The sequence below is a fragment of the Macaca nemestrina genome, chromosome Y (genome assembly GCF_043159975.1).
Source record: "Macaca nemestrina isolate mMacNem1 chromosome Y, mMacNem.hap1, whole genome shotgun sequence".
Taxonomy (NCBI): Eukaryota; Metazoa; Chordata; class Mammalia; order Primates; family Cercopithecidae; genus Macaca; species Macaca nemestrina.
This window is the reverse complement of record NC_092146.1, coordinates 1177354-1204610: the sequence shown is the minus strand read 5'-3', so window position 1 is coordinate 1204610 and position 27257 is coordinate 1177354. Positions and strand designations below refer to the sequence as shown.

General features: G+C 52.6%; 2 protein-coding genes across 4 annotated transcripts in view; both read left to right on the top strand.

The window, feature by feature from the left end:
• Positions 1 to 8486, top strand: part of LOC139360958 (P2Y purinoceptor 8) — a 67948-nt gene extending 59462 nt beyond the window's left edge. For 2 of the 3 annotated variants that reach the window (XM_071089435.1, XM_071089436.1), the window contains one exon: positions 5777 to 8486. In XM_071089435.1, coding sequence (XP_070945536.1) covers positions 5801 to 6880 — 1080 coding nt within the window. In that variant the 5' untranslated portion in view covers positions 5777 to 5800 and the 3' untranslated portion in view covers positions 6881 to 8486. Of the gene's footprint in view, positions 1 to 2434; positions 4442 to 5776 lie in introns of those variants that run through there. The other variant, XM_071089437.1, reaches the window with a different exon arrangement.
• Positions 8487 to 21000: 12514 nt separating this feature from the next.
• Positions 21001 to 27257, top strand: part of LOC105478258 (acetylserotonin O-methyltransferase like) — a 44597-nt gene continuing 38340 nt past the window's right edge. The window contains exon 1 of the mRNA XM_071089433.1: positions 21001 to 21186. Coding sequence (XP_070945534.1) covers positions 21094 to 21186 — 93 coding nt within the window. The 5' untranslated portion in view covers positions 21001 to 21093. The remainder of the gene's footprint in view (positions 21187 to 27257) is intronic.

Below are 27257 nucleotides of genomic sequence, written 5' to 3'. Positions count from 1 at the left end.
CCACGCATGTTTTATATTAATTCATAGACTCTTACCATTGCAAAGTACATATATCTCATTATGGACTTACATTTCTTCTTTTTTTTTATTATTATACTTTAAGTTCTAGGGTACATGTGCACAACGTGCAGGTTTGTTACATAGGTATACATGTGCCATGTTGGTGTGCTGTGCCCATTAACTCATCATTTACATTAGGTGTATCTCCTAATGCAATCCCTCCACCCTCCACCCTCCCCACAACAGGCCCCAGTGTGTGATGTTCCCCTCCCTGTGTCCAAGTGATCTCATTGTTCAATTCCCACCTATGAGTGAGAACATGCGGTGTTTGGTTTTCTGTTCTTGCGATAGTTTGCTGAGAATGATGGTTTCCAGCTGCATCCATGTCCCTGCAAAGGACGTGAACTCATCCTTTTTGATGGCTGCATAGTATTCCATGGTGTATATGTGCCCACACAATGGACTATTATGCAGCCACTAAAAGGACTTAAGCTCTGACACAGACTCCTGTGTGGATGAACTTTGAAGACTCCAGGCTCAGTGACAGAAGCTGGACACAAAAGATCACATATTGTCGAATTTTCTTCTTATAAAATGTCTAGAATAGGCTAATCCACAGGGACCAGAAAGCAGATTTGAGGTTGACAGGGGCTGAGGACAGGAAACAACAGGATCGACAGTTGTGGGGTTCTCAACGGTTTTTGTTTTGTGTTGTGTTGTTTTGTTTCGAGATGGAGTTTTGCTTTTGTTGCCCGGGCTTGAGTGCAATGGTGTGATCTCGGCTCACTGCAACCTCTGCCCCACACAGTGGTTCAAGCGATTCTCCTGCCTCAGCCTCTGGAGTAGCTGGGATGACAGGCACCCACCACCACACTCGGTTAATTTCTTGTGTATTTTTAGTAGAGATGGGGTTTTACCATGTTGGCCCGGCTGGCCTCGAACTCCTGACCTCAGGTGATCCACCCGCCTCGGCCTCCCAAAGTGCTGGGATGACAGGTGTGAACCACGATGCCTGGCCAGGTTCTGAGTTTTGTTCAGGGAGGAAAATGGCTCTGGAATTGCATGATGGTGTTGTTTACACATCTGTGAATATATTAAAAACCATTGAAATGTATGAATGAGCGAAAGGTTATGGTATGTAATATGTAACTCACATCTTGGTAAAGCTGTTTTTTTGTTTGTTTTGTTTTTTATTTTATTTATTTATTTATTTTTGAGATGGAGTCTCACTCTGTCACCCAGGCTTGAGTGCAGTGGCACCATCTCAGCTCACTGCAAGCTCCATCTCCTGGGTTCACGCCGTTCTCCTGCCTCAGCCTCCAGAGTAGCTGGGACCACAGGCACCTGCCACCACGCTAATTTTTTTGTGTTTTTTTTTTAGTAGAGATGGGGTTTCACCATGTTAGCCAGGATGGTCTCGATCTCCTGACCTGGTGATCCACCCGCCTCGGCCTCCCAAAGTGCTGGGATGACAGGTGTGAACCATGATGCCTGGCCAGGTTCTGAGTTTTGTTCAGGGAGGAAAATGGCTCTGGAATTGCATGATGGTGTTGTTTACACATCTGTGAATATATTAAAAACCATTGAAATGTATGAATGAGCGAAAGGTTATGATATGTAATATGTAACTCACATCTTGGTAAAGCTGTTTTTGTTTATTTTATTTATTTATTTATTTATTTATTTATTTATTTATTTATTTTTGAGACGGAGTCTTGCTCTGTTGCCCAGGCTTGAGTGCAGTGGCGCCATCTCAGCTCACTGCAAGCTCCACCTCCTGGGTTCACGCCATTCTCCGGCCTCAGCCTCCAGAGTAGCTGGGACGACAGGCACCTACCACCACGCTAATTTTTTTGTGTTTTTTTTAGTAGAGATGGGGTTTCACCATGTTAGCCAGGATGGTCTCGATCTCCTGACCTGGTGATCTGCCCGCCTCGGCCTCCCAAAGTGCTGGGATTATAGGTGTGAGCCACCGCGCCCGGCTGGTAAAGCTGTTTTTAGAAGAAATGAATGAGAGGGGTGGGAGAGATACACACAGACCCTCAACAGGTGAGAAACATTCCTGGATGCATTGCTGCCAGAAAGGTATGCATTTCCTGCAAAGCGTAAGAAAAAGGGTCCAACCTGGCCGGGCATGGTGGCTCACGCCTGTCATCCCAGCACTTTGGGAGGCCGGGGCCATTGGATCACCTGAGGTCAGGAATTCAAGACCAGCCTGGCAAATATGGTAAAACCCCGTCTCTACTCAAAATACAAAAAGTAGCCGGGCGGGGTGGCGGGCGCCTGTAGTCCCAGCTACTCGGGAGGCTGAGGCAGGAGAATCATTTGAACTCAGGGAGGCGGAGGTTGCAGTGAGCCGAGATCGCGCCACTGCACCCCTGCCTGGGTGACAGAGTTCCAAAAAAAAAAAAAAAGAAGAAAAGAAAAGGAAAAGAAAAAAATAGGGTCTAACCTGCAGCCCCGGAGCGCCCACCTGTGGTCGGTCTGTTGCTTCAGACCATTCAGTGCCCAGCTATTTCTGGAAAAGCCACCTCTGCAGGCCAGACACCGCCAAGAGCAACCGTTGTACTCATTTTGTGAAATTTCCATCCTGCCGCCCCAGCCTCGGCGGGACCCAAACCGCAAGCCGGTGCCTCTTGTGTCCGGGCAGCTGGTGACGGTTAGAGGTAATTTCTTGATTAATCACCCACGTTGCTCAGCAGTCCTGGCTGGCTGTCTTCCCTGGGGGCTGTCCAGTGGCCACAGGGGACAGACCCGAAATTGCAACACGTCTGGCTGCGAAGGGACTGCTTGCTGGATCGTCAGACCACACAGGTTACAGACATGAGGGTGGCTGGGTGAGGCCGCCATTGCAGGACTTGCAACAGCACGTGCTGGTTAAATGTGTGCGAGGCACAGCTGCCTGCCTGGAGGGTTAAAGCCACAAATTCCAGCCCAGGCGCGGTGGCTCAGGCCTGTAATCCCAACACTTTGGGAGGCCGAGGCAGGAGGATTGCTTGAAGCCAGGAGTTTGAGACCAGCCTGGGAAAAAGAGTAAAACCCCATGTCTACAAAAAATAAAAATATTAGCTGTGCATGGTGGTACTCTCACCTGTAGTCCCAGCTACTCAGGAAGCTAAGGCAGGAGGATTGCTTGAAGCCAGGAGTTTGAGACCGGCCTGGGCAACACAGCAAAACCCCATGTCTACAAAAAATAAAAGTGTTAGCTGGGCATGGTGGCACGCACCTGTAGTCCCAGCTACTCAGGAGGCTGAGGCAGGAGGATTGCTTGAAGCCAGGAGTTTGAGACCAGCCTGGGCAACATAGCACAACCGCATGTCTACAAAAAATAAAAATATTAGCTGTGCATGGTGGTACTCTCACCTGTAGTCCCAGCTACTCAGGAGGCTAAAGCAGGAGGATTGCTTGATGCCAGGAGTTTGAGACCAACCTGGGCAATATAGCAAAACCCCATGTCTACAAAAAATAAAAATATTAGCTGTGCATGGTGGCATGCACCTGTAGCCCCAGCTACTCAGGAGGATTGCTTGAAGCCAGGAGTTTGAGACCAGCCTGGGCAATATAGCAAAACCCCATGTCTACAAAAAATAAAAATATTAGCTGGGCATGGTGGCATGCACCTGTAGTCCCAGCTACTCAGGAGGATTGCTTGAAGCCAGGAGTTTGAGACCGGCCTGGGCAATATAGCAAAACCCCATGTCTACAAAAAATAAAAATATTAGCTGTGCATGGTGGTACTCTCACCTGTAGTCCCAGCTACTCAGGAGGCTGAGGCAGGAGGATTGCTTGAGGCCAGGCATTGGAGGCTGCAGTGAGTTACGTTTGCACCACTGCCCTCCAGCCTGGGCAACAAAGCAAGACCCCATCTCCATAAAACAAAAACAAACAAGCAAAAGAACAATTCCAGGGCACCCCTGTTTCCGGTTCTGTCCACTTTACATTCTCGAAATAAAACTAGTGTCCCTTTGACAGACACATTTTTCATCAGCAGTGCATGGCTGAAGCGTCTGTCCTTCCAGACGTCCCCCACGGCCACAGCAGGCAGAACCCTAAGAAGGAAGGGTCTGATTTTCCTCCTGAAGCCATAGGTGGCCGGAGGTGCCCAGCTGGCCGTGGAGGGCGGTGCTGACTCGTGCATAACCGTAGGTTTCACACCTGGGCACGTCCAGGCGGGGCACAAAACTTCTCCCTGAAACTGAAATGAAAGCTGTGGGCCATTTTAAAAGCAGTTTGAGGAAGCTGTTTGCGCAGCAGCTGGTAAGAAGTCACAGGCCTCCTCTGGAGGAAGAAAGAGCAGGGTGGAGCCTTGGGTTGACATGGGTGTTACAAGCTAGAAAGACTTTGGAGATCTCCCGGCGCTCGGATTGTATGTTTTCTGCTGATACATGCTCTGTGGGAGGAATGTCCCTGAAATGAAAGGATTGACACCTGGGGGCTGAAGGTCGGTCGCTTTGTGGTTTCCATCCATGGGGGACAGTGAGTGAGTCGTGAGATCTGTACAACAATGCGTTCAACCTGCCCAGGGGAGCCACAGGCCCCACTCTGGATCTTCTAAGAGTCTCAGCCTGTGACATGCACCAAGGTCTCCAATGACCTCCCTGATCCAAAGAAGGAGGGGAAGGAGGGAGGGGAAGGAAGGAAGGGAGGGAGGGAGGGAGGGAGGGAGGGAAAGAAGGAATGAAGGAGAGAGGGGGGGAAGAGAAGGAAGGATGAGAGGGAAGGAGGAAAGAAAGGAGGGAGGGAAGGAAGGAGAGAGGAGAGAGAGGAAAGACAGAAGGATGGTAGGAAGGAAGGGAGAAAGGGAGGAAGGAGGGAGGGAGGGAAGGAAGGGAGGAGGGAAGGGAGGAAAGAGGGAGGGAGGGAGGGAAGGAACGAAGGAGGAAGGGAGGGAAGAGAAAGAAGGAGGGGAGGGAAGGAGGAAAGAAAGAGAGGGAAGGAAGGAGACAGGAGAAAGAGGAAAGACAGAAGGAAGGTAGGAAGGAAGGGAGAAAGGGAGGAAGGAGGGAGGGAGGGAGAGAAGGGAGGAAGGAGGGAGGGAAGGAAGGAACGAAGGAGGGAGGGAGGGAAGAGAAGGAAGGAGGGGAGGGAAGGAGGAAAGAAAGGAGGGAGGGAAGGAAGGAGAGAGGAGAAAGAAGAAAGACAGAAGGTAGGAAGGAAGGGAGAAAGGGAGGAAGGAGGGAGGGAGGGAAGGAGTGAAGGAAGGGAAGAGGGAAAGGAGGAAAGAGGGAGGGAGGGAAAGAAGGAATGAAGGAAGGAAGGAGGGAAGAGAAGAAAGGATGGGAGGGAAGGAAGGAAAGAGGAGAAAGAGGAAAGACGGAAGGTAGGAAGGGAGAAAGAGAGGAAGGAGGGAAAGAAGGAAGGAGGGAAGGAAGGAAGAAAGCAGAGGAGGGAGGGAGTGAGGGAAGGAAGGATGGGAAAAGGGAGGGAGTGACGGAAGGAAGGGATGGGAAAAGGGAGGGAGTGGGGAGAACAGAAAAGAAGGGAAGGAAGGAGGGAAGAAGAGAAGGTAGGAGGGAGGGAGAGAAGGAAGGAGCCAGGAGGAAGGAAGGAGAAAGGGGAGAAGAGAGGAAAGAAGAAAACGACAGAGGGTGAAGAAAGGAAGCAGACAGGCAGGGAAAGAAGGAGGAGAGGGAAGGAGGGAGGAAGGGCGGGAGGGATGGAGGAGACAGGGAGTCCTCTGCGAACGCATGTCCCCACCCTCCTTGGTCCCCGGGGAGCCCTCCCGGCAGCCACCTCCCCGCCCGCGCCCCTGAGCCGTGCGCCCTTCCCTCTGCAGAGCCCGGGCGAGGACCCCTCCAGGATGCACGTCCCAAACAGCACCGGCCCGGACAACGCGACGCTGCAGATGCTCCGGAACCCGACGATCGCGGTGGCCCTGCCGGTGGTGTACTCGCTGGTGGCGCTGGTCAGCATCCCGGGGAACCTGTTCTCCCTGTGGGTCCTGTGCCGACGCATCGGGCCCAAATCCCCGTCGGTCATCTTCATGATCAACCTGAGCGTCACGGACCTGATGCTGGCCAGCGTGCTGCCGTTCCAGATCTACTACCACTGCAATCGCAACCACTGGGTGTTCGGCGTGCTCCTGTGCAACGTGGTCACCGTGGCCTTTTACGCAAACATGTACTCCAGCATCCTCACCATGACGTGCATCAGCGTGGAGCGCTTCCTGGGGGTCCTGTACCCGCTCAGCTCCACGCGCTGGCGCCGTCGTCGTTACGCGGTGGCCGCGTGCGCCGGGACCTGGCTGTTGCTCCTGGCCGCCCTGTCCCCGCTGGCGCGCACCGACCTCACCTACCCGGTGCACGCCCTGGGCATCGTCACCTGCTTCGATGTCCTCAAGTGGACGATGCTCCCCAGCGTGGCCATGTGGGCCGTGTTCCTCCTCACCATCTTCATCCTGCTGTTCCTCATCCCCTTCGTGGTCACCGTGGCCTGTTACACGGCCACCATCCTCAAGCTGTTACGCACGGAGGAGGCGCACGGCCGGGAGCAGCGGAGGCGCGCGGTGGGCCTGGCCGTGGTGGTCCTGCTGGCCTTTGTCACCTGCTTCGCCCCCAACAACTTCGTGCTCCTGGCGCACATCGTGGGTCGCCTGTTCTACGGCAAGAGTTACTACCACGTCTACAAGCTCACGCTGTGTCTCAGCTGCCTCAACAACTGTCTGGACCCGTTTGTGTATTACTTTGCCTCCCGGGAATTCCAGCTGCGCCTGCGGGAATATCTGGGCTGCCGTCGGGTGCCCGGAGACCCCCTGGACACGCGCCGCGAGAGCCTCTTCTCCGCCAGGACCACGTCCATGCGCTCCGAGGCCGGTGCGCACCCCGAAGGGCTGGAGGGAGCCCCCAGGCCCGGCCTCATGAGGCAGGAGAGCGAGTTCTGAGTCTCCGGGGGTGCAGCTTGGAGAGCCAGGGGCGCATGGAGAGGCCACGGTGCCAGAGGTTCAGGGAGAAACAGCTGCGTTTCTCCCGGGCACTGCAGAGGCACCGGTGAGGAAAGGTCTCCAGGTTTCACTGAGGGTAGAGAAACCAGCAAAACCCAGCGGCGCACAGGGCGCTCTGTGAGGCTGCAGCGGGGGCCTCTGCCTCTCTGTGCCATGCACCAGACAGCGTGTGCCACCACGCCCTGCTAATTTTTGTATTTTTTTTTTAGTGGAGCCGGGGTGTCTACCCCCGAGTTCCTTAGACACTCCTTCTCACACCTGTCCGTCCCCGAGCATGGACATTCAACCAGCCCCGCTCCCTCGGCCACTCCATCTCTGGATATATCCTCCCTGGGCGACCTGCCAGCCCCATTCCCAGCTCCTCTCCTTGCTGACATCGTCCCTTAGCTGTGGTTCTGGCCTTTATTCTCCCCCAGAGGTGCTGGTCTCCTTAGTGTGGTGCACACACCGACATTGCTGTTGGTTTCACTCAGGGCCACTGTGCTGGCTGTGGTTGGAATTCTTCTTTCAGAGGAACGAGGACAGATTTATATACTTCATCTCTGATGACTCCGGGAGCACCTGAGGTTCCTGCACCTCAACTACTCCCGTGTTCCCCACATCTGCTCCCTGCTCCACCGCACCCCCCAACCTGGAGCTGACCACGGTGATTCCTGGCACGGTTGTTCTGACCTGGCTTGGAGGGCCCCCCACCCCTCCTCTGCTTCTGTGAATCCCTGAGAGTGAAGGAGGTCCCATCAGGCCCCTGGACCACCATCAGGCCTCCCTGACTCAGGACGAGGACCTCGGAGGCCCAGGTGTGGAAACGAGGCTCGGTGAGATGGGTCCCAGCCCATCCCAACCCAAGGGTGCAGCTTGATTCCGCAGTTCCCGGCCTTCTGCGCATTGTCTGCCTCGTGTTTCCCCCCTGGCGAGTCCATCCGGGGTCCGGGGAGCAGGCGACTGGCCAGACCCGTGAGACCGTTTGGAGATCAAGCACCGGACACAGGTGTGGACCGCAGGAACCTGCAGGGGTGTCAGTCGCTGGGCCCCCTCCATGCTGTGTGGGTGGTGAGCAGACTGTGTGTTTGTCTTTCTTCCTCTGCACCAGACGTGCCTGCACCAGCCCCAATACCTGAGCTGGTTTAGCGTAAAGAAGAGGTCTGACTCCCCACAGGCGTCCGAACATTACAGGGAATTGGATTCCTGGCTCTGTTGGGTGAGAAAGATGGTTCTGGAGGTGAGAATGGGAGAGCTGGCCATCCGCCCAGGGGCTCTGGGCAGTCTCCATAGTGGGTGGCCTCGGATGGTCAGCCCCTCCCTTTCTGTGCACTGGGGACACCGACGGAGGCCAAAGCTGCTGTTCAGAGGCCCTGTGTTGGCGCCTCTCTCCTGCCATCATTACCATGGAAGGAAAACAGAGATGGTTTAGTAATTAATTCAACCATTCCCAAAACCCGTGTCCACCCGGAACATCAGGATGGGACCGTGTTTGGAAACCGGCTCTTTACAAATGTAATTTTTTTTTTGTACTTTTTTTTTTAATTATACTTTAAGTTCTAGGGTACATGTGCATAACGTGCAGGTTTGTTACATACGTATACTTGTGCCATGTTGGTGTGCTGCACCCATCAACTTGTCAGCACCCATCAACTCATCATTTACATCAGGTATAACTCCCAGTGCCATCCCTCCCCTCTCCCCCCTCCCCATAATAGGCCCCGGTGTGTGATGTTCCCCTTCCCGGGTCCAAGTGATCTCATTGTTCAGTTCCCACCTATGAGTGAGAACATGCGGTGTTTGGTTTTCTGTTCTTGTGATAGTTTGCTAAGAATGATGGTTTCCAGCTGCATCCATGTCCCTACAAAGTAATGAAGTAAGGCGAGGCCATCCTGCATTTACAATGGGCCCAATCCAGTGTCCCTGTGAGAGACGGAAGAGGAGACACAGACACAGAGGAGGAGGCCACGTGGAGACGGAGGCAGAGACTGGAGTGATGCGGCCACAAGCCCAGGGACACCTGGAGCCCCCAGGAGCTGGGAGAGGCAGGAAGGATCCTCCCCTAGAGCTTTCCAGGCAGTGTGACCCTGACACACCTGGATCTCAAATTTCTGGTCTCCAGGACCGGAGGAGGATAAACTCGTGTTAAGCCCCCAGTTGCTAGGAATTCTGGGATTTCATTTCAGCAGCTCCCTCCAATGCACACACGCATTGAATCCACTCTGACATCCTGAAACTGTGATGTGGACCAGTGCAATGCGCTGGTTCCTGGGTGGGTCATTTCAGGAGGCCCGCTGTGCCCCAGGCTGGATCCCAGGGAGTGCTGTGTGTGTGTGTGTGTGTGTGTGTGTGTGTGTTTGTGTGTGAGCAATAAAGCTTTTTAATCACCTGGGTGCAGGCGGGCTGAGTCCAAAAAGAGAGTCATCAAAGGGAGATAGGGGTGGGGCCGCTTTACAGGATTTGGATAGATAAAGGAAAATTACAGTCAAAGGGGGTTCTCTGGTGGGCAGGGGTGGGGGGTCACAAGGGGCTCAGTGGGGGAGCTTTTGAGCCAGGATGAGCCAGGAGAAGGAATTTCACAAGGTAATGTCATCACTTAAGGCAGGGACAGGCCATTTTCATTTTCACTTCTTTTGTGCTTTTTGGATGTAATCTCCCAGCTATGGCCACTACAGACAGATGAAGGCTCCTGGAAGAATGACGCCCCTGTAATGTGTAATGCTCTTTTTGTGTGTGTGTTTTTGTTTCTGTTTTTTTGTTTTTTGTTTGTTTTTTGTCTGGATAGCACAGGAAGCTTTTTTTCTTTTTTTTTTTTTCCCGCAATGCCCAGCAGTCTGGTGGCTCATTCTCTCCATCACCCCCTAAGTCTGCTTCATGAATGACATCATGAAGGCATCCAGGATCCCTGGAGACAATAGCTCTGTGTTTTCTGATTTTTCTTGATTGAAGGACCAGAGTTTTTTTGGTTTTTGGTTTTTGGGTGTTTTTTGTTTTGTTTTTGTTTTTTTCTTTTTGAGACAGAGTCTCACTCTGTCACCCAGGCTGGAGTGCAATGGTGTGATCTCGGCTCACTGCAACCTCCGCCTCCTGGGTTCAAGCGATTCTCCTGCCTCAGCCTCCTGAGTAGCTGGGATGACAGGCACGCACCGCCACACCCGGCTAATTTTTGTATTTTTAGTACAGACGGGGTTTCACCATGTTGGCCTGACTGGTCTCCAAATCCTGACCTCAGGTGATCTGCCCACCTCAGCCTTCCAAAGTGCTGGGATGACAGGCGTGAGCCCCTGCACGGTTCTGTATAAAGTGCTGCAGACCCTGGAGATCAGCTTCATAAACCGAGCACCCCATCCCCTCCTTCAGAACGCTCCAGATCCCCCTGCCATGTGCCGTCGTGGCATGAAACCAGCCTTCCCGCCTTCGCCCTCTGCCGAGCCGTGGTCTTTGGTGAAGGCGAGTGAGGCAGGCGTAGACGTGGGACTGCCAGGATGGTGTACCAGCAAGTGCAGCCTGAATGTCCACATGTCTCCAGAAAAATGAGCCACTGTTGTGAGCTGGTCTGCAGGCTCCAGGCGGGGGAACCTCCCTGGGAAACAGCGCTCTTCCACACATGGATGAAGGAGAGGCAGAGACTGCAGTGATGCAGCCACAAGCCCAGGGACCCCTGGAGCCCCCAGGAGCTGGGAGAGGCAGGAAGGATCCTCCCTTAGAGCCTCTCAGAAGGAATTGGGTACAATTGTAGTAGATTGAATAGTGGTCCCCGGAGATATCTGTCCATAGCCTAATGCTCAGAGCTTGTGAGTAAGACCTTATTTGGAAACAGGGTCTTTGCAGATGTGATTAAGTTAAGGACCTTGAGATTGGATCCTTCTGGAGTAGGGTGGGCCCTAAATGCAATGGCAGGTGTCCTTCTAAGACACACAAGAGGAGATGCAGACACAGAGGAGGAGGCCACGTGGAGACGGAGGCAGAGACTGGAGTGATGCGGCCACAAGCCCAGGGACCCCTGGAGCCCCCAGGAGCTGGGAGAGGCAGGAAGGATCCTCCCCTAGAGCCTCCAGAGGGAACTGGGGGCTGCAGGAGAGACCCAGAACTTCCACAGAAAGAGAGAAATTGTCCTCCTGCTTCTCTAGACTGTCCCAAAGCTGAACCCTAGAAAGCAAAGCTGATACAGGAGCCTCCAGGACTGAAAGGCCTCAGTCAGCAAGAGACCCCGTAGGAGATCCAACCGCAGGTGCTCAGCGTGGGCCTTGGGTGTGTCTCGTGGGGGTGGGGGGCGGAACCCGTGAAAAACCTGAGTAACACCTTCAGGGCAATGCACAGAAGATCCCTAAACTGCCTTGTAAACAAAACTGAGAGCTTGAGTCAGAGGAAGCCGAGAGGATATCCTTCCTCGACACTGTTGAGAACGCCGACATCCTCCCGCAAATGAAGACGTTGCAAGCAGGCAAAGTGCTTCAGTTTTTTGTTTTTTTTTTTTTTTTTTTTTTGCCTTTATGACGATTTGTGCAGCCACTTGGCTATGGAGAGCGACCGACACCCCCTCTTACTTCTGTGAATGTTTCCTGGAAGCTGACTCCGTGTGTTCACTTGCCGAGCTTTGAGTAAAAAGATAGCACGTGTCTGTTGACTCACACCCGTGTTTTAAGATGGAAAACTTTACTTCTGTCCTTGGCAGGACATGGAGAGAGGGAGGCACTCCAAAAAGTCTCAGCCTCCATCAAGACGTGGTGGTTCATGCCGGTAATCCCAGCACTTTGGGAGGCTCAGGCCGGAGGACTGCTTGAGTCCGGGAGTTCAAGGGCCAATCTAGGCAACACGGTGAGACCCTGTGTCTGTAAAAATTAAAAATAAAACATAAAAAAAAAAATCAGTGTTGATGCTGCTTCTGTTTTGTTCCACTGCAGAAGGCAAATGTGTTTCTGTCTCTGATTTCTGTGGGGTTTGCATTTTAAACACAGACCCCATTTGATGCTGGATCCAATGTCTTATCCTCTTCACAGGCTCCCTGTCTTGGTCCGTTTATCCTGCTGGAAAACAAACAAACAAAAACAAAAACAAAACGCCATTGCTTTACTCAGGGTTCTCTAGAGGGACAGAACTAATAGCATAGATAGATAGATAGATAGATAGATAGATAGATAGATAGATAGATACATAGATAGATAGATAGATAGATAGATAGATAGATACATAGATAGATAGATAGATAGAGATGATTGATAGATTGATAGATAGTAGGTAGAGATAGATAGATGTAGATAGATAGATGATAGATACAGATAGATAGATGATAGATAGATAGATAGATAGATAGTAGGTAGATAGATACAGATAGATAGATGATAGAGACATAGATAGATAGATGATACATAGATAGTAGGTAGATACAGATAGATAGATGATAGACAGATGATAGATAGTAGGTAGATAGATACAGATAAATGATAGATAGTAGATAGATATAGACAGATAGATGATAGATAGATACATACACAGATAGATAGATAGATAGATAGATAGATAGATAGATAGATAGATAGATAGATAGATAGTAGGTAGATAGATACAGATAGATAGATGATAGATAGATAGTAGGCAGATAGATATAGATAGATAGATAATAGATAGACAGTAGGTAGATAGATATAGATAGATGATAGACAGACAGACAGATAGATAGATAGATAGATAGATAGATAGATGATAGATAGATAGATAGATAGATAGATAGATAGATAGATAGATAGTAGGTAGATAGATACAGATAGATAGATAGATAGATAATAGATAGACAGTAGGTAGATAGATATAGATAGATGATAGATAGATAGATAGATAGATAGATAGATAGATAGTAGGTAGATAGATAGATAGATAGATAGATAGATAGATAGATGATAGATAGATAGATAGTAGGTAGATAGATACAGATAGATAGATAGATAATAGACAGTAGGTAGATAGATATACATAGATGATAGACAGACAGACAGATAGATAGATAGATGATACATAGATAGATAGATAGATAGTAGGTAGATAGATACAGATAGATAGATAGATAATAGATAGACAGTAGGTAGATAGATATAGATAGATGATAGACAGACAGACAGACAGATAGATAGATAGATAGATAGATAGTAGGTAGATAGATACAGATAGATAGATGATAGATAGATACATACACAGATAGGTAGATGATAGATAGATAGATAGTAGGTAGATAGATACAGATAGATAGATAGATAATAGATAGACAGTAGGTAGATAGATATAGATAGATGATAGACAGACAGACAGACAGATAGACAGATAAATAGATAGATAGATAGATAGATAGATAGATAGATAGATAGATAGATAGATAGATAAAAGAGTTTAAGACTGGGCACAGTGGCTCACACCTGTAATTCCAGCACTTTGGGAGGCCGAGGTGGGCAGATCACCTGAGGTCCAGAATTCAAGACCATCCTGGCCAACAAGGTGAAACCCCGTCTCTACTAAAAATACAAAATTACCGGGCGTGGTGGCGGGCACCTGTAATCCCAGCTACTCGGGAGGCTGAGGCAGGAGAATCGCTTGAACCTGGGAGGTGGAGGTTGTAGTGAGCTGAGATCACGTCACTGCACTCCAGCCTGGGTGACAGAACAAGACTCTGTCTCAAAAAAAAAAAAAATAGACAAATGGATAGATACATGGATAGATAATAGATGGATAGATAGATGCATACATGGGTAGATAGATGATAGATTGATAAATGGATGATAGGAGATAGATACATACATACATACATACATAGATACACAGATGAAAGGTAGATGATAGATTGATAGATGATAGATGAAAGTATAGATGATGGATAGATGGATAGATAGACAACAGATTGATGATGGAAAGATAGATGGATAGATGGATAGAAGATAGATAGGTAGATAGATAATACATTGATGATGGAAAGATAGAAAGGTGAATAGATGGATAGAAGATAGATAGATAGATAGATAGATAGATAGATAGATAGATAGATAGTTATACAGATGATAGATAGATGGATACATAGATAAACAGAATGGATGGATAGATAGATAATAGATTATAGCTAGATAGATGCAGGTAGATAATGGATACACAGATGGATAATAGATAGATAGACAACATAAGTGGGGGGATAGATGACAGATGAGGTAGGTAGGTAGATACAATAGATAGATGACAGGTAGGAAGAATAGATAGATGATGGATAGACAGATATATATATACATAGATGGATAGATAGATACATAGATGATAGATAGATAGATACATACATAGATGGATAGATAGATGATAGATACATATATACATACATAGATGGATAGATACATAGATGATAGATGCATACATATATAGATACATGGATAGATACATAGATAGATGATAGAGAGATACATACATACATACATAGATGAATAGATAGATGATAGATAGATACATACATAGATACATAGATAGATACCTACATAGATACATGTGTACATAGATGGATAGATGATACATACATACATAGATGGACAGATACATAGATGATAGATACATACATACACATACAGATGGATAGATACATAGATGATAAATAGATACACACATACATACATAGATGGACAGATACATAGATAGTTGATAGATACATACATACATAGATACATGGATAGATACATAGATGATAGATACATGCATACATAGATGGATAGATACAGAGATGATAGATACATACATACATAGATGGATAGATAGATGATAGACAGATATATACATGGATAGATAGACGATTGATAGATACATACATACATAGATGGATAGATAGATGATCGATAGACAGATACAAACATACAAACATAGATGATAGATAGATAAATACATACATACATAGATCCATAGATGGATGGATAGACAGATAGATATCATGGCTAAATAGATGGAAGGGTGATAGATAGATCCGCAGACAAGATAGATGGATACATGATAGATGAATAGCTGGATAAATGATGGACAACATAGATACATAGATAGATGATAGATAGACAAACCCTCGCATGCTAACTTAGGGTTTCTCCACCTCAGCACAGCTGACATTTGGGGCTGGAGGGCTCTCTGCGGTGGGGCTGTCCCAGGCACTGTAGGATGTTGAGCAGTGGCCCTGGGCTCTGCCCACCAGATGGGAGCAGCACCCCCACACTGCACACACCCAGACGTGACGGCCAAAAATATCTTCAGACATTGCCAGGTGTTTCCTGGACGGTAGGATCTCCTCAGTTCTTGGCAACTGAATTACACACAACCTACAAACCGGCACACATTTGAGAATCTTTGAACATCAGACTATGCGATGCTGGCTCAATGCAAAACAGGACATTAAGGAGAGAAGCCCGGCCTGGCGGGATGGGGTGTCTGAGTTTGCCGGGGTTGCCATAGCAAAGTTTTGTACGCTGTACAGCTTAGACAACAAACATTGATTCTCCCACAGTCCTGGAGGCTGGAGGTCTGAGGTCAAAGTGTGGGCACGGCTGGTTCCTCCTGAGGCCTCTCTCCTCCGCGTGGAGATGCCGTCTTCTCCTTGTGTCCTCACAGGGTCATCCCTCCATGTGTGTCTGTGCCCTCATCTCCTCTTCTTATGGGATGTCTTAGTCCATTGCAGGCTGCTATCACAGAATACCATAGACTGGCTGGCTTAGACACAACAGGCATTTGGCCGGGCACAGTGGCTCACACCTGTAATCGCACCACTTTGGGAGGCCGAGGCAGGCAGATCACCTGAGGTCAGGAGTTCGAGACCAGCCTGACCAACATGGTGAAACCCTGTCTCTACTAAAAGAAAGAAAAAAAATACAAAAAATTAGCTGGGCGAGGTAGCAGGCACCTGTAGTCCCAGCTACTCAGGAGGCTGAGGCAGGAGAATGGCGTGAACCCTGGAGGTGGAGCTTGCAGTGAGCCGAGATTGCACCACTGCACTCCAGCCTGGGCAACAGAGTGAGATTCTGTCTTAGAAAAAAAAACAAAAAACAAAACAAATAAACAACAACAACAAACAAAAAACAGGCATTGGCCGGGTGCAGTGGCTCATGCCTGTAATCCCAGCACTTTGGGAGGCCAAGGCGGGCAGATCACCTGAGGTCAGGAGTTCGAGACCAGCCTAACCAATGTGGTGAAACCCCGTCTCTACTAAAAAAAATAATAATAATACAAAAAAATTAGCGGGGCGTGGTGGCAGGCACCTGTAGTCCCAGCTACTCGGGAGGCTGAGGCAGGAGAATGGCGTGAACCCAGGAGGAGGAGCTTGCAGTGAGCTGAGATCGCGCCACTGCACTCCAGCCTGGGGGACAGAGCGAGACTCTGTCTCAAAAACAAACAAAGAAACAAACAAACAAAAAAAAAACAGGCATTGGCCGGGCATGGTGGCTCATGCCTGTAATCCCAGCACTTGGGAAGGCCAAAGTGGGTGGATCACCTGAGGTCGGGAGTTTGAGACCAGCCTGGCCAACATAGAGAAACCCCATCTCTACTAAAAGATACAAAAAATTAGCCGGGTGTGGTGGTGGGCACCTGTAGTCCCAGATACTCAGGAGGCTGAGGCAGGAGAATCGCTTGAACCTGGGAGGCAGAGGTTGCAGTGAGCCGAGATCGTGCCACTGCGCTCCAGTCTGAGCAACAGGGCAAGAGTCAGTCTTAAAAAAAAAAAGCAAAGGAAATTCTGAAGGGCACGTTGAGAGCAGGAGGGCTGCAGTAGTCAGGGATTTTGAACAGTTAAATCTCTGCCTGGTGGGGTTTCAATGCTGTGGCCATAACGGAGAACTTACAGGCTGCTGGACCCCATCTCTGGTTAGCTGGCACCCCTTCTGGAACGCTGGTATGGGGGACTGGGTGGATCCGTGTCTCCCCATCGACTTGTCTACCAGGTAAATAGCACCTTATTTGGAAATAGGGTTCTTACATGTGCAATTAGTTCATGGTTTCAAGATATCATGCTGGATTAAGGTAGACCCTAAGTCCAATGACAAGTGTCCTTCTAAGAGACAGAAGAGGAGACACAGACACAGAGGAGAAGGCCACGTGGAGACGGACGCAGAGACTGGAGTGATGCGGCCACAAGCCCAGGGATGCCTGGAGCCCCCAGCAGCTGGAAGAGGCAGGAAGGATCCTCCCCTAGAGCCTCAAGAAGAAACCAAACACAATTGCAATGGTTTAGATGGTGAGCTCCAAATGATATGTCCATGTCCTAAGCCCCAGAAGAACCTGGGAATGAGACCTCACTTGGAAAAAGGATCTTTGCAGATGTGGTTAACGATGAGATCATCCTGGAGTAGGGTGTCCCTTAAACACAATAACAGGTGTCCTTGTAAGAGAGAGAGGAGGAGACACAGACACAGAGGAGGAGGCCACGTGGAGACAGAGGCAGAGACTGGAGTGATGCGGCCACAAGCCCAGGGACACCTGGAGACCCCAGGAGCTGGGAGAGGCAGGAAGGATCCTCCCCTAGAGGCTTCAGAGGGAGCGTGGCCCTGCCTATGCCTTGATTTCAGATTTCTGGCCTGCAAGGCTGTAATGCAATTGACTTTTGCTGTTTTAAGTTCCAGGGTTTTCAGTGACGGTTACCAGTAACCCCCACTATAGGTCACTGAACCCTTCGGCTTTGCCTGTACCTGTTCAGGAAGTGGCAGCGTTCACTTCATCTTCCATAGATAATTGCTATAATTTTCTTTGCTATTTTTCCTTTTCTTTTTCTTTTTCTTTTTTTTTTTTTTTTTTTTTTTTGAGATGAAATCTTGCTCTGCCGCCCAGGCTGGAGTGCAGTGGTGCGATCCCGGCTCACTGCAAGCTCCGCCTCCTGGGTTCAGGCCATTCTCCTGCCTCAGCCTCCCGAGTAGCTGGGACTACAGGTGCCGCCACCTCGCCCGGCTAATTTTTTGTATTTTTCAGTAGAGACGGGGTTTCACCGTGTTAGCCAGGATGGTCTCGATCTCCTGAGTTCGTGATTTATCTGCTTCCCAAAGTGCTGGGATTATAGGCATGAGCCACCGCACCCGGCCTTCCTTTGCTATTTTTCTTTATGATTTAATATCTCACCCGCGGCTGGGCCCAGTGGCTCACACCTGTAATCCCAGCACTTTGGGAGGCTGAGGTGGGTGGATCACCTGAGGTCAGGAGTTCGAGACCAGCCTGGTCAACACGGCGAAACCCCATCTCTACTAAAAATGCAAAAATTAGCCAGGTGTGATGGCAGGTGCCTGTAATCCTAGCTCCTCTGGAGGCTGAGGGAGGAGAATCGCTTGAACCTGGGAGGCGGAGGTTGCAGTGAGCCGAGATCGTACCATTGTGCTCCAGCCTGGGTGACAGAGTGAGACTGCATCTCAAAAAAAGAAAGAAAAGAAAAGAAAAGAAAAGAAAAGAAGAGAAAAGAAAGAAAAGAAAGGAAGGAAGGACGAAAATACCTTCACTTGCATGGAGTTTATGTTATATGCAGTACAGTTTGTAAAGTTGTGATTCCCTCTGTTGCTTCAAAACGAAGAAAAGTTACTTCTCCAAAAATACGAAATATGAATCTGTATGCTGTTATTTTTAAATTTTTTTTTTCAAAACTCACAATATTGCAAATCAGACACATCACATGGTTGAGGTGTTTTATTTTTTCCTCCCGTTTATTTGACTATTCTGTAACTTCTCTGTTTTCCGTTTTCTCCATAATGTATTGGACACCCTCAGACGTCGTTCCACAGTGAACAAAAGTAACTGTGGGATTCCGTTCTCTGTGTCTACACATCGCTGGCATGTGATCTGGGTGTATGATTATTTTTGACATTTTATTTTAAAATCTTCTGAGTCACAAAAGGCTGGGGAAACAGTACCCGGAGTCTCCAGGCCACGTTGGGTTTATGTGGAGCAGGTGCGGCTGGGCTCTGGGTGGGGGCGGGTTAAGAAAAATCCAGGCACAGCTCACGCGCGCCCCCTGCAGCCTGCGGCGCGCAAGGGACCCGCTGCCTGGAGGTGGGGTCCGTTTAGGGAGGGAAGGTGCAGCCGAGACCACCAGGGCGTCCCTGACCTCGCAGCGCCCGCTCTGGTCCCATCCCTGAGCCCACAGGGGGTCCCCACGCCGCGCCCATCACCAGGCGCGCGGATCCCCAATGTCCACGCCCCTCCCACAAGGACCCCCACCTTCTTCCACACCCCTCCCACCCAGCCCGCGGGGACCCCCATCTCCATACCCTTCCCAGCATTCTCGCGGGGACCCTCATCTCCAAACCTCTCCCACCATCCCCACGGGGACCCCATCTCCACGCCCCTCCCACCATCCCCGCGGGGACCCCATCTCCATGCCCCTCCCACCGGTCATGGAGGGGCCCCCTCATCTCCACGCCCCTCCCACCAGGCCCGCGGGGACCCCATCTCCACGCCCCTCCCACCCGTCCTGGAGGGACCCCCTCATCTCCACGCCCCTCCCACCAGGCCCGCAGGGACCTCATCTCCACGCCCCTCCCACCAGGCCCGTGGACAACCCCGTCTCCACGTCCCTCCTACCAGGCCCGCGGACGGCCCCATATCCACGCCCCTCCCACCCGGCCCGCGGGGACCCCATCTCCATACCCCTCCCAGCATTCTCGCGGGGACCCTCATCTCCAAACCCCTCCCACCATCCCCACGGGGACCCCATCTCCACGCCCCTCCCACCGGTCCTGGAGGGGTCCCCTTCTCCATGCCCCTCCCACCAGGCCCGCGGGAACCCCCATCTCCACGCCCCTCCCACCAGGCCCGCGGGGACCCCATCTCCACGCCCCTCCCACCCGTCCTGGAGGGGTCCCCTTCTCCACGCCATTCCCACCAGTCCCGCGGGGACCCCCATATCCACGCCCCTCCCACCAGGCCCTCGGGGACCCTCATATCCACGCCCCTCCCACCAGGCCCTCGGGGACCCTCATATCCACGCCCCTCCCACCAGGCCCGCGGGGACCCCCATATCCACGCCCCTCCCACCAGACCCGCGGGGACCCCATCTCCACGCCCCTCCCACCCGTCCTGGAGGGGTCCCCTTCTCCACGCCATTCCCACCAGTCCCGCGGGGACCCTCATATCCACGCCCCTCCCACCAGGCCCTCGGGGACCCTCATATCCACGCCCCTCCCACCAGGCCCTCGGGGACCCTCATATCCACGCCCCTCCCACCAGACCCGCGGGGACCCCATCTCCACACCCCTCCCACCAGGCCCGGGGGAACCCTCATATCCACGCCCCTCTCACCAGGCCCGCGAGGACCCTCATATCCACTCCCCTCCCACCAGACCCGCGGGGACCCCCATCTCCACGCCCCTCACCCGGGGGGGGGACCCTCATATCCACGCCCCTCCCACCAGGCTCGTGGGGAACCCCCCATCTCTACGCCCCTCCCACCAGGCCCGTGGATACCCCCCGCCATCTCCACGCCCCCCCCACCGGGCCCGCGGGGAGCCCCCATCTCTACGTTCCCCAAGACGGCGCCCACAAGACCCCCATCTCTGAGCCTGGCCCCCCCACTTTCGGGTAAGAACACCCCACCCCCCACCGCTGCTCACAACCGCAGCCGCGGGAACCCCAGCATTTCCACTCCCCACGCCGCGCCTGCAAGGAACCCCAGGAATCCACGCCGGCCTTTCCTCCCTGGGGGACTCCCAGCTGCTGGCGCGTCCTGCGGGATTGTCTGTCTTGGCGCTGCGGGCGGGGCGGGGAGGGGCGGGGCGAGCGCCAGGGGCGGGGACAGGGCCCGGGAGGCGGAGCTGGGGGCGGTGCTTCACTGCGAGGCCGGGGCGGTGCCCGAGGGGAGTCGGACGGGGGTGTGGCCTGGGCGTGGCCTCACGGGGAGACCAATGGAGGCGTGGAGTGGGCGTGGCCTGGAGGGGTGGGCAACGACGGCGAGGCCGGGGCGGGGCATCGCGGGGAGGCCAATGAAGGCATGGACTGGGCGTGGCCTCACGGGGAAGCCAATGGAGGCTTGGAGTGGGCGAGGCCTGGCGAGGAAGGCAATGAAGACCTGGACGGGGCGTGGCCTCGCGGAGGCGGGCGGGGCGTGGCCTCGCGGAGGCGGGACTCTGGCCGCCGTTTTTTGCAGCTGCGCTCACCGCGGGCTCTGGGCTCAGCTCCGCGGACTCCCGGCTCCCGGCGTGGGCGCCATGGTGCTGTGCCCGGTGATCGGGAAGCTGCTGCACAAGCGCGTGGTGCTGGCCAGCGCCTCCCCGCGCCGTCAGGAGATCCTCAGCAACGCGGTGCGGCCTGGGCCTGGGCGGGGCAGGGGGCAGGGGGCGGAGGGGCTGAACCCAGGAGGGCCCAGAGACCCAGGAACCCGAGGGGTAGGGATGGGAGAGTCACCCGAGACCCTGAGGGATGGGGGAGGGCAGAGTGACCCGGGACCCCCAGGGATGCGGTTGGGGAGAGTGACCCGGAAGCTCCAGGGATGGGGGAGGGGAGAGTAACCCGGGACCCCCGAGGGATGGGGGTGGGGAGTGACCTGCGACCCCTTAGGGATGGGGAAGGAGAGAGTAACTCGGGACCCCTAGGAATGGAGAGGGTAGAGTGACCGAGGACCCCTAGGGGTGGGGAGAGCAGTCTGACCCTGGACCCCCATGGATGGGGACGGGGAGAGTAACCCGGGACCCCTAGGAATGGGGAGGGCTGAGTCACCCAGGAGCCCCTAGGGACGGGGGAGGGGAGAGTAACCCAGGCCCCTAGGAATGGGGAGGGCAGAGTGACCCGGGACCCCCAGGGATGTGGGAGGGGAGAGTAAGCCGGGACCCCTAGGGATGGGGAGGGCTGAGTCACCCAGGAGCCCCTAGGGACGGGGGAGGGGAGAGTAACCCAGGCCCCTAGAAATGGGGAGGGCAGAGTGACCCGGGACCCCCAGGGATGTGGGAGGGGAGAGTAAGCCGGGACCCCTAGGGATGAGGAGGGCTGAGTCACCCAGGAGCCCCCAGGGATGGGGGAGGGGAGAGTAACCCAGGCCCCTAGGAATGGGGAGGGTAGAGTGACCCGGGACCCCCAGGGATGTGGGAGGGGAGAGTAACCCGGGACCCCTAGGGATGGGGGAGTGGGGGAGAGTAACCCAGGACCCCTAGGAATTTGGAGGGCAGAGTGACGCGGGACCCCCAGGGTTGGGGGTGAGGGGAGTAACCCAGGACCCCTAGGGATGGGGTTGGGGAGAGTGATCCCGGACCCCTAGGAATGGGGAGGGCAGACTGACCCAGAACCCCCAGGGATGGGGACGGGGAGAGTAACCCGGGACCCCTAGGGTTGGGGAGGACAGAGTCACCCAGGAGCCCCTAGGGGTGGGGAAGGGGAGAGTAACCCAAGACCCCTAGGAATGGGGGAGGGAAGAGTGACCCAGGATCCCCAGGGATGGGGAGGGCAGAGTCACCCAGGACCCCTAGAGATGGGGAGGGCAGAGTCACCCAGGACCCCTAGAGATGGGGAGGGCAGAGTCACCCAGGACCCCTAGGGATGGTGGTGGGGAGACTAACCTGGGACCCCCTAGGGATGGGGTTGGGAAGAGTGACCCAGGACCCCTAGGCATGGGGTTGGGGAGAGTGACCTAGGAGCCCCTAGGCATGGGGTTGGGGAGAGTAACCTGGGACCCCTAGGAATGGGAAGGGCAGAGTGACCCAGGACCCCTAGGGATGGTGGTGGGGAGACTAACCCGGCACCCCTAGGGATGGGGAAGGGGAGAGTGACCTAGGAGCCCTAGGCATGGGGTTGGGGACAGTAACCTGGGACCCCTAGGAATGGGGAGGGCAGTGTGACCCAGGACCCCTAGCGATGGGGAAGGGGAGCGTGACCCAGGACCCCTAGGGATGGGGATGGGGAGACTAACCCAGGACCCCCCTAGTGATGAGGGAGAGCAGAGTGACCCAGGACCCCCTAGGAATGGGGAGGGCACAGTGACCCAGGACCCCCTAGGGATGGGGGAAGGGAGAGTGACCCGGGACTCCCTAGGGATGGGGGAGGGGAGTGACCTGGGACCCCTGGGGATTGGGGAGGTGAGTGATCCAGGACTTCTAGGGATGGAGTGAGCCCTGTGACTGAAGGTTGGGCTTCATCGTTGGGGTGTGGGAAGTGTTTCCTGGTGCCCCCATGGGGATCTTATTGCAGGTGGTAGTGGGCCTAGGCAGTGGGTGTCTGCCTCTCTCTGGAGCCCTAATGACATGGAGGAGAGGGTCTAGTGATGAAGGGATAGTTACTGGTGATGGGGGTAGTTACTGGTGATGGGGGATAGTTATAGGTGATGTGGGATAGTTACTGGTGATGGGAGATAGTTACTGTTGATGGGGTGATGGTTACTGGTGATGGGGGGATGGTTACTGGTGATGGGATATAGTTACTGGTGATGGGGGTTAGTTACTGGTGATGGGGGGTAGTTATTGGTGATGGGGGGTAGTTACTGGTGATGGGGATAGTTACTGGTGATGGGGGTAGTTACTGGTGATGGGGGATAGTTATAGGTGATGTAGGATAGTTACTGGTGATGGGGGATAGTTACTGTTGATGGGGTGATGGTTACTGGTGATGGGGGGATGGTTACTGGTGATGGGATATAGTTACTGGTGATGGGGGTTAGTTACTGGTGATGGGGGGTAGTTATTGGTGATGGGGGGTAGTTACTGGTGATGGGGATAGTTACTGGTGATGGGGGTAGTTACTGGTGATGGGGGGCAGTTACTGGTGATGAGGGGTAATTACTGGTGATGGGGGGTATTACTGGTGATGGGGGGGTACTACCCTCACTGGTGATGGGGGGCAGTTACCGGTGATATGGGGTAGTTACTGGTGATGGGGGTAGTTACTGGTGATATGGGATAGTTACTGGTGGTGGGGAGTAGTTACTGGTGATGGGGGTAGTTACTGGTGATGGGGAGTAGTTACTGGTGATGGGGGTAGTTACTGGTGATATGGCATAGTTACTGGTGATGGGCGGTAGTTACTGGTGATGGGAGGTACTATCCTCACTGGTGATGGGGGGCAGTTACTGGTGATGAGGGGTAGTTACTGGTGATGGGGATAGTTACTGGTGATGGGGAGATGGTTACTGGTGATATGGGATAGTTACTGGTGATGGGGGATAGTTACTGGTGATGGGGGTAGTTACTGTTGATGGGGGGATGGTTACTGGTGATGTGGGGTAGTTACTGGTGATATGGGATAGTTACTGGTGATGGGCGGTAGTTACTGGTGATGGGAGGTACTATCCTCACTGGTGATGGGGGGCAGTTACTGGTGATGAGGGGTAGTTACTGGTGATGGGGGTAGTTACTGGTGATGGGGGGTAGTTACTGGTGATGGGGATAGTTACTGGTGATGGGGGGTAGTAACTGGTGATGGGGGATAGTTACTGGTGATGGGGATAGTTACTGGTGATGGGGGTAGTTACTGGTGATGGGGGGTAGTTACTGGTGATGGGGATAGTTACTGGTGATGGGAGTAGTTACTGGTGATGGGGGTAGTTACTGGTGATGGGGGGTAGTTACTGGTGATGGGGGGTAGTTACTGGTGATGGGGAGTAGTTACTGGTGATGTGGGGTAGTTACTGGTGATGGGGGTAGTTACTGGTGATGGGGGGTAGTTACTGGTGATGTGGGGTAGTTACTGGTGATGGGGGGTAGTTACTGGTGATGGGGGTAGTTACTGGTGATGGGGGGTAGTTACTGGTGATGTGGGGTAGTTACTGGTGATGGGGAGTAGTTACTGGTGATGTGGGGTAGTTACTGGTGATGGGGGTAGTTACTGGTGATGGGGGGTAGTTACTGGTGATGTGGGGTAGTTACTGGTGATGGGGGGTAGTTACTGGTGATGGGGGGTACTACCCTCACTGGTGATGGAGGGCAGTTACTGGTGATGAGGGATAGTTACTGGTGATGCGGGGTAGTTACTGGTGATGTGGGGTAGTTACTGGTGATAGGGGTTAGCTACTGGTGATGGGGGTTAGCTACTGGTGATGGGGGTTAGCTACTGGTGATGGGGATAGTTACTGGTGGTGATGGGGGTTAGTTACTGGTGATGGGGTAGTTACTGGTGATGGGGGTAGTTACTGGTGATGGGGGTAGTTACTGGTGGTGGGGAGTAGTTACTGGTGATGGCAGAAAAGTTATTAGTGACGGTGGGGTAGTTACTGGTTGCCTATGGATAGAGCAGTGGGCAGGAGTCTGCTCTTGGGAACTAAGGACAGGAGGTCTGGTACCCTGGGAGAGGGGACCCCACGTGCCTGGGCCTAGTGACGGGGATGAGAATGGTCTGGGTGCCTTACAGAAGGCATGGGTCTCCATGATGGGGGGTGACGGGGCATAAGGCAGGAGTCTACGTGATCTGGGGTTGAGGTCTGCGGGGCAGGTCCAGGGCTTGGTGACTGGTGCCCTGAAGACCAGGATGGGCGTTGGGGCCAGGATCTGGGTACGCCTTCAAGAGGTGAGGAGGGCTGAGGAGGGTGTAAGAGTTGAAGAAAGATGAAACAAGAAAAGCAGCTTCACAGTCAAAGACAGATTTATTTTGGAGAATAAGCCTGAGGGGGGCTTCCGGCGGCGTTCGGTCAGGAGTGTTCTCTTACAGACTGAGGGTACTTAAGGGTTTAGGAAGGGAAGCCTATGGCGGGCTCGGAATGTTGCTGTGTGAGGCAAAGTTGACTGATGGGTTGGAATGTCTCTGGTCTGAGGGGAGCTTATCTTGGCCTTGGGATGTTTCTGGTCACAGTGGTTTATTTCAGGGTTTGACTGTTTCTGGTCATGCTGACATTAGCCATGAGGCTCATGATTTGGGGCTGGTTTTAGGCGGTTTTTAATCGAGGGAACTTAAAATGGTGGCACTTGTCCAAGATGGTGGTAAGTGTCCAAGATGGCCGTGCGTGTCCAAGATGGCTGTGTGTGTCCAAGTTGGCCGTGCGTGTCCAAGTTGGCAGTATGTGTCCAAGATGGTGATATGTGTCCAAGTTGGCCGTGCATGTCCAAGATGGCGGTGTGTGTCCAAGATGGCGGTATGCGTCCAAGATGGCAGTATGTGTCCAAGTTGACCGTGTGTGTCCAAGATGGCCATGCGTGTCCAAGATGGCAGTATGCGTCCAAGTTGGCCATGCATGTCCAAGTTGGCCATGCGTGTCCAAGTTGGCCGTGCGTGTCCAAGTTGGCCGTGCGTGTCCAAGATGGCTGTGCGTATCCAAGATGATGGTGCGTGTCCAAGATGGCCATGTGTGTCTGAGTTGGCCGTGCATGTCCGAGTTGGCCATACGTGTCCAAGATGGCCGTGTGTGTCCAAGATGGCCGTGCGTGTCCGAGTTGGCCGTGCGTGTCCAAATTGGCCGTGCGTGTCCCAGTTGGCTGTGCGTGTCCAAGATGGCGATGCTCCTGCTGTGTGAATCCAGACCCTCTAGTTATAAAAGGACGAGGGGTGGTTTGTTCTTTCTGGCCACTTCCTGCTGAGGGAGGTCATGGTTACAGGTCACCAAACACAGCACTGGAGGGAGGGGAAGAGGCTGATTTGTTCCTGGCAGCCGTCTTTATTTGGGGGCCTTTGAGGCAGCACCTGTTGAAACATCTAGCTTTAAGCTCACAGGGCTTGAAGAGAGCAGAGCTTAGGTTTCAGGGCTTTTCACTTCGGAAAAATGGAGACAAAGAAAAAGGAAAAGGCCGGGCGCGGTGGCTCACGCCTGTAATCCCAGCACTTTGGGAGGCTGAGGCGGGTGGATCACGAGGTCAGGAGATCGAGACCATCCTGGCTAACACGGTGAAACCGCGTCTCTACTAAAAAACATAAAAAACTACCTGGGCGCGGTGGCGGCGCCTGTGGTCCCAGCTACTCGGGAGGCTGAGGCAGGAGAATGGTGTGAACCCGGGAGGCGGAGCTTGCAGTGAGCTGAGATCCGGCCACTGCACTCCAGCCTGGGCCACAGAGCGAGACTCCGTCTCAAAAAAAAAAACAAAGGAAAAGGAAAAGAATGGAAAACATGATCTTGGAGACTTGTAGCCAGAAAAATGAGCATTTAATTCAAACTGTAGAAAATCATAAAAACTGAAAACCGTAAGGGCAAGACTAGAATTTCACGACAAGGGGTGACTATCGTTTTTGAAACATGGTTTTTCTTTTTCCAGTTTCACCACTTTTATTAAAAGACGAATTATGGTAGGACCAGTTTGCTTTGTTATACTTGGCCTCCTTATTTGTCTACAGTGCAGCAAGAATAATTATTACTTTTACTTTTATTTATTTACTTACTTATTTATGTATTTATTTTGAGACGGACTCTCCCTCTGTCGCCCAGGCTGGCGTGCAGTGGCGTGATCTCGGCTCACTTCAAGCTCCGCCC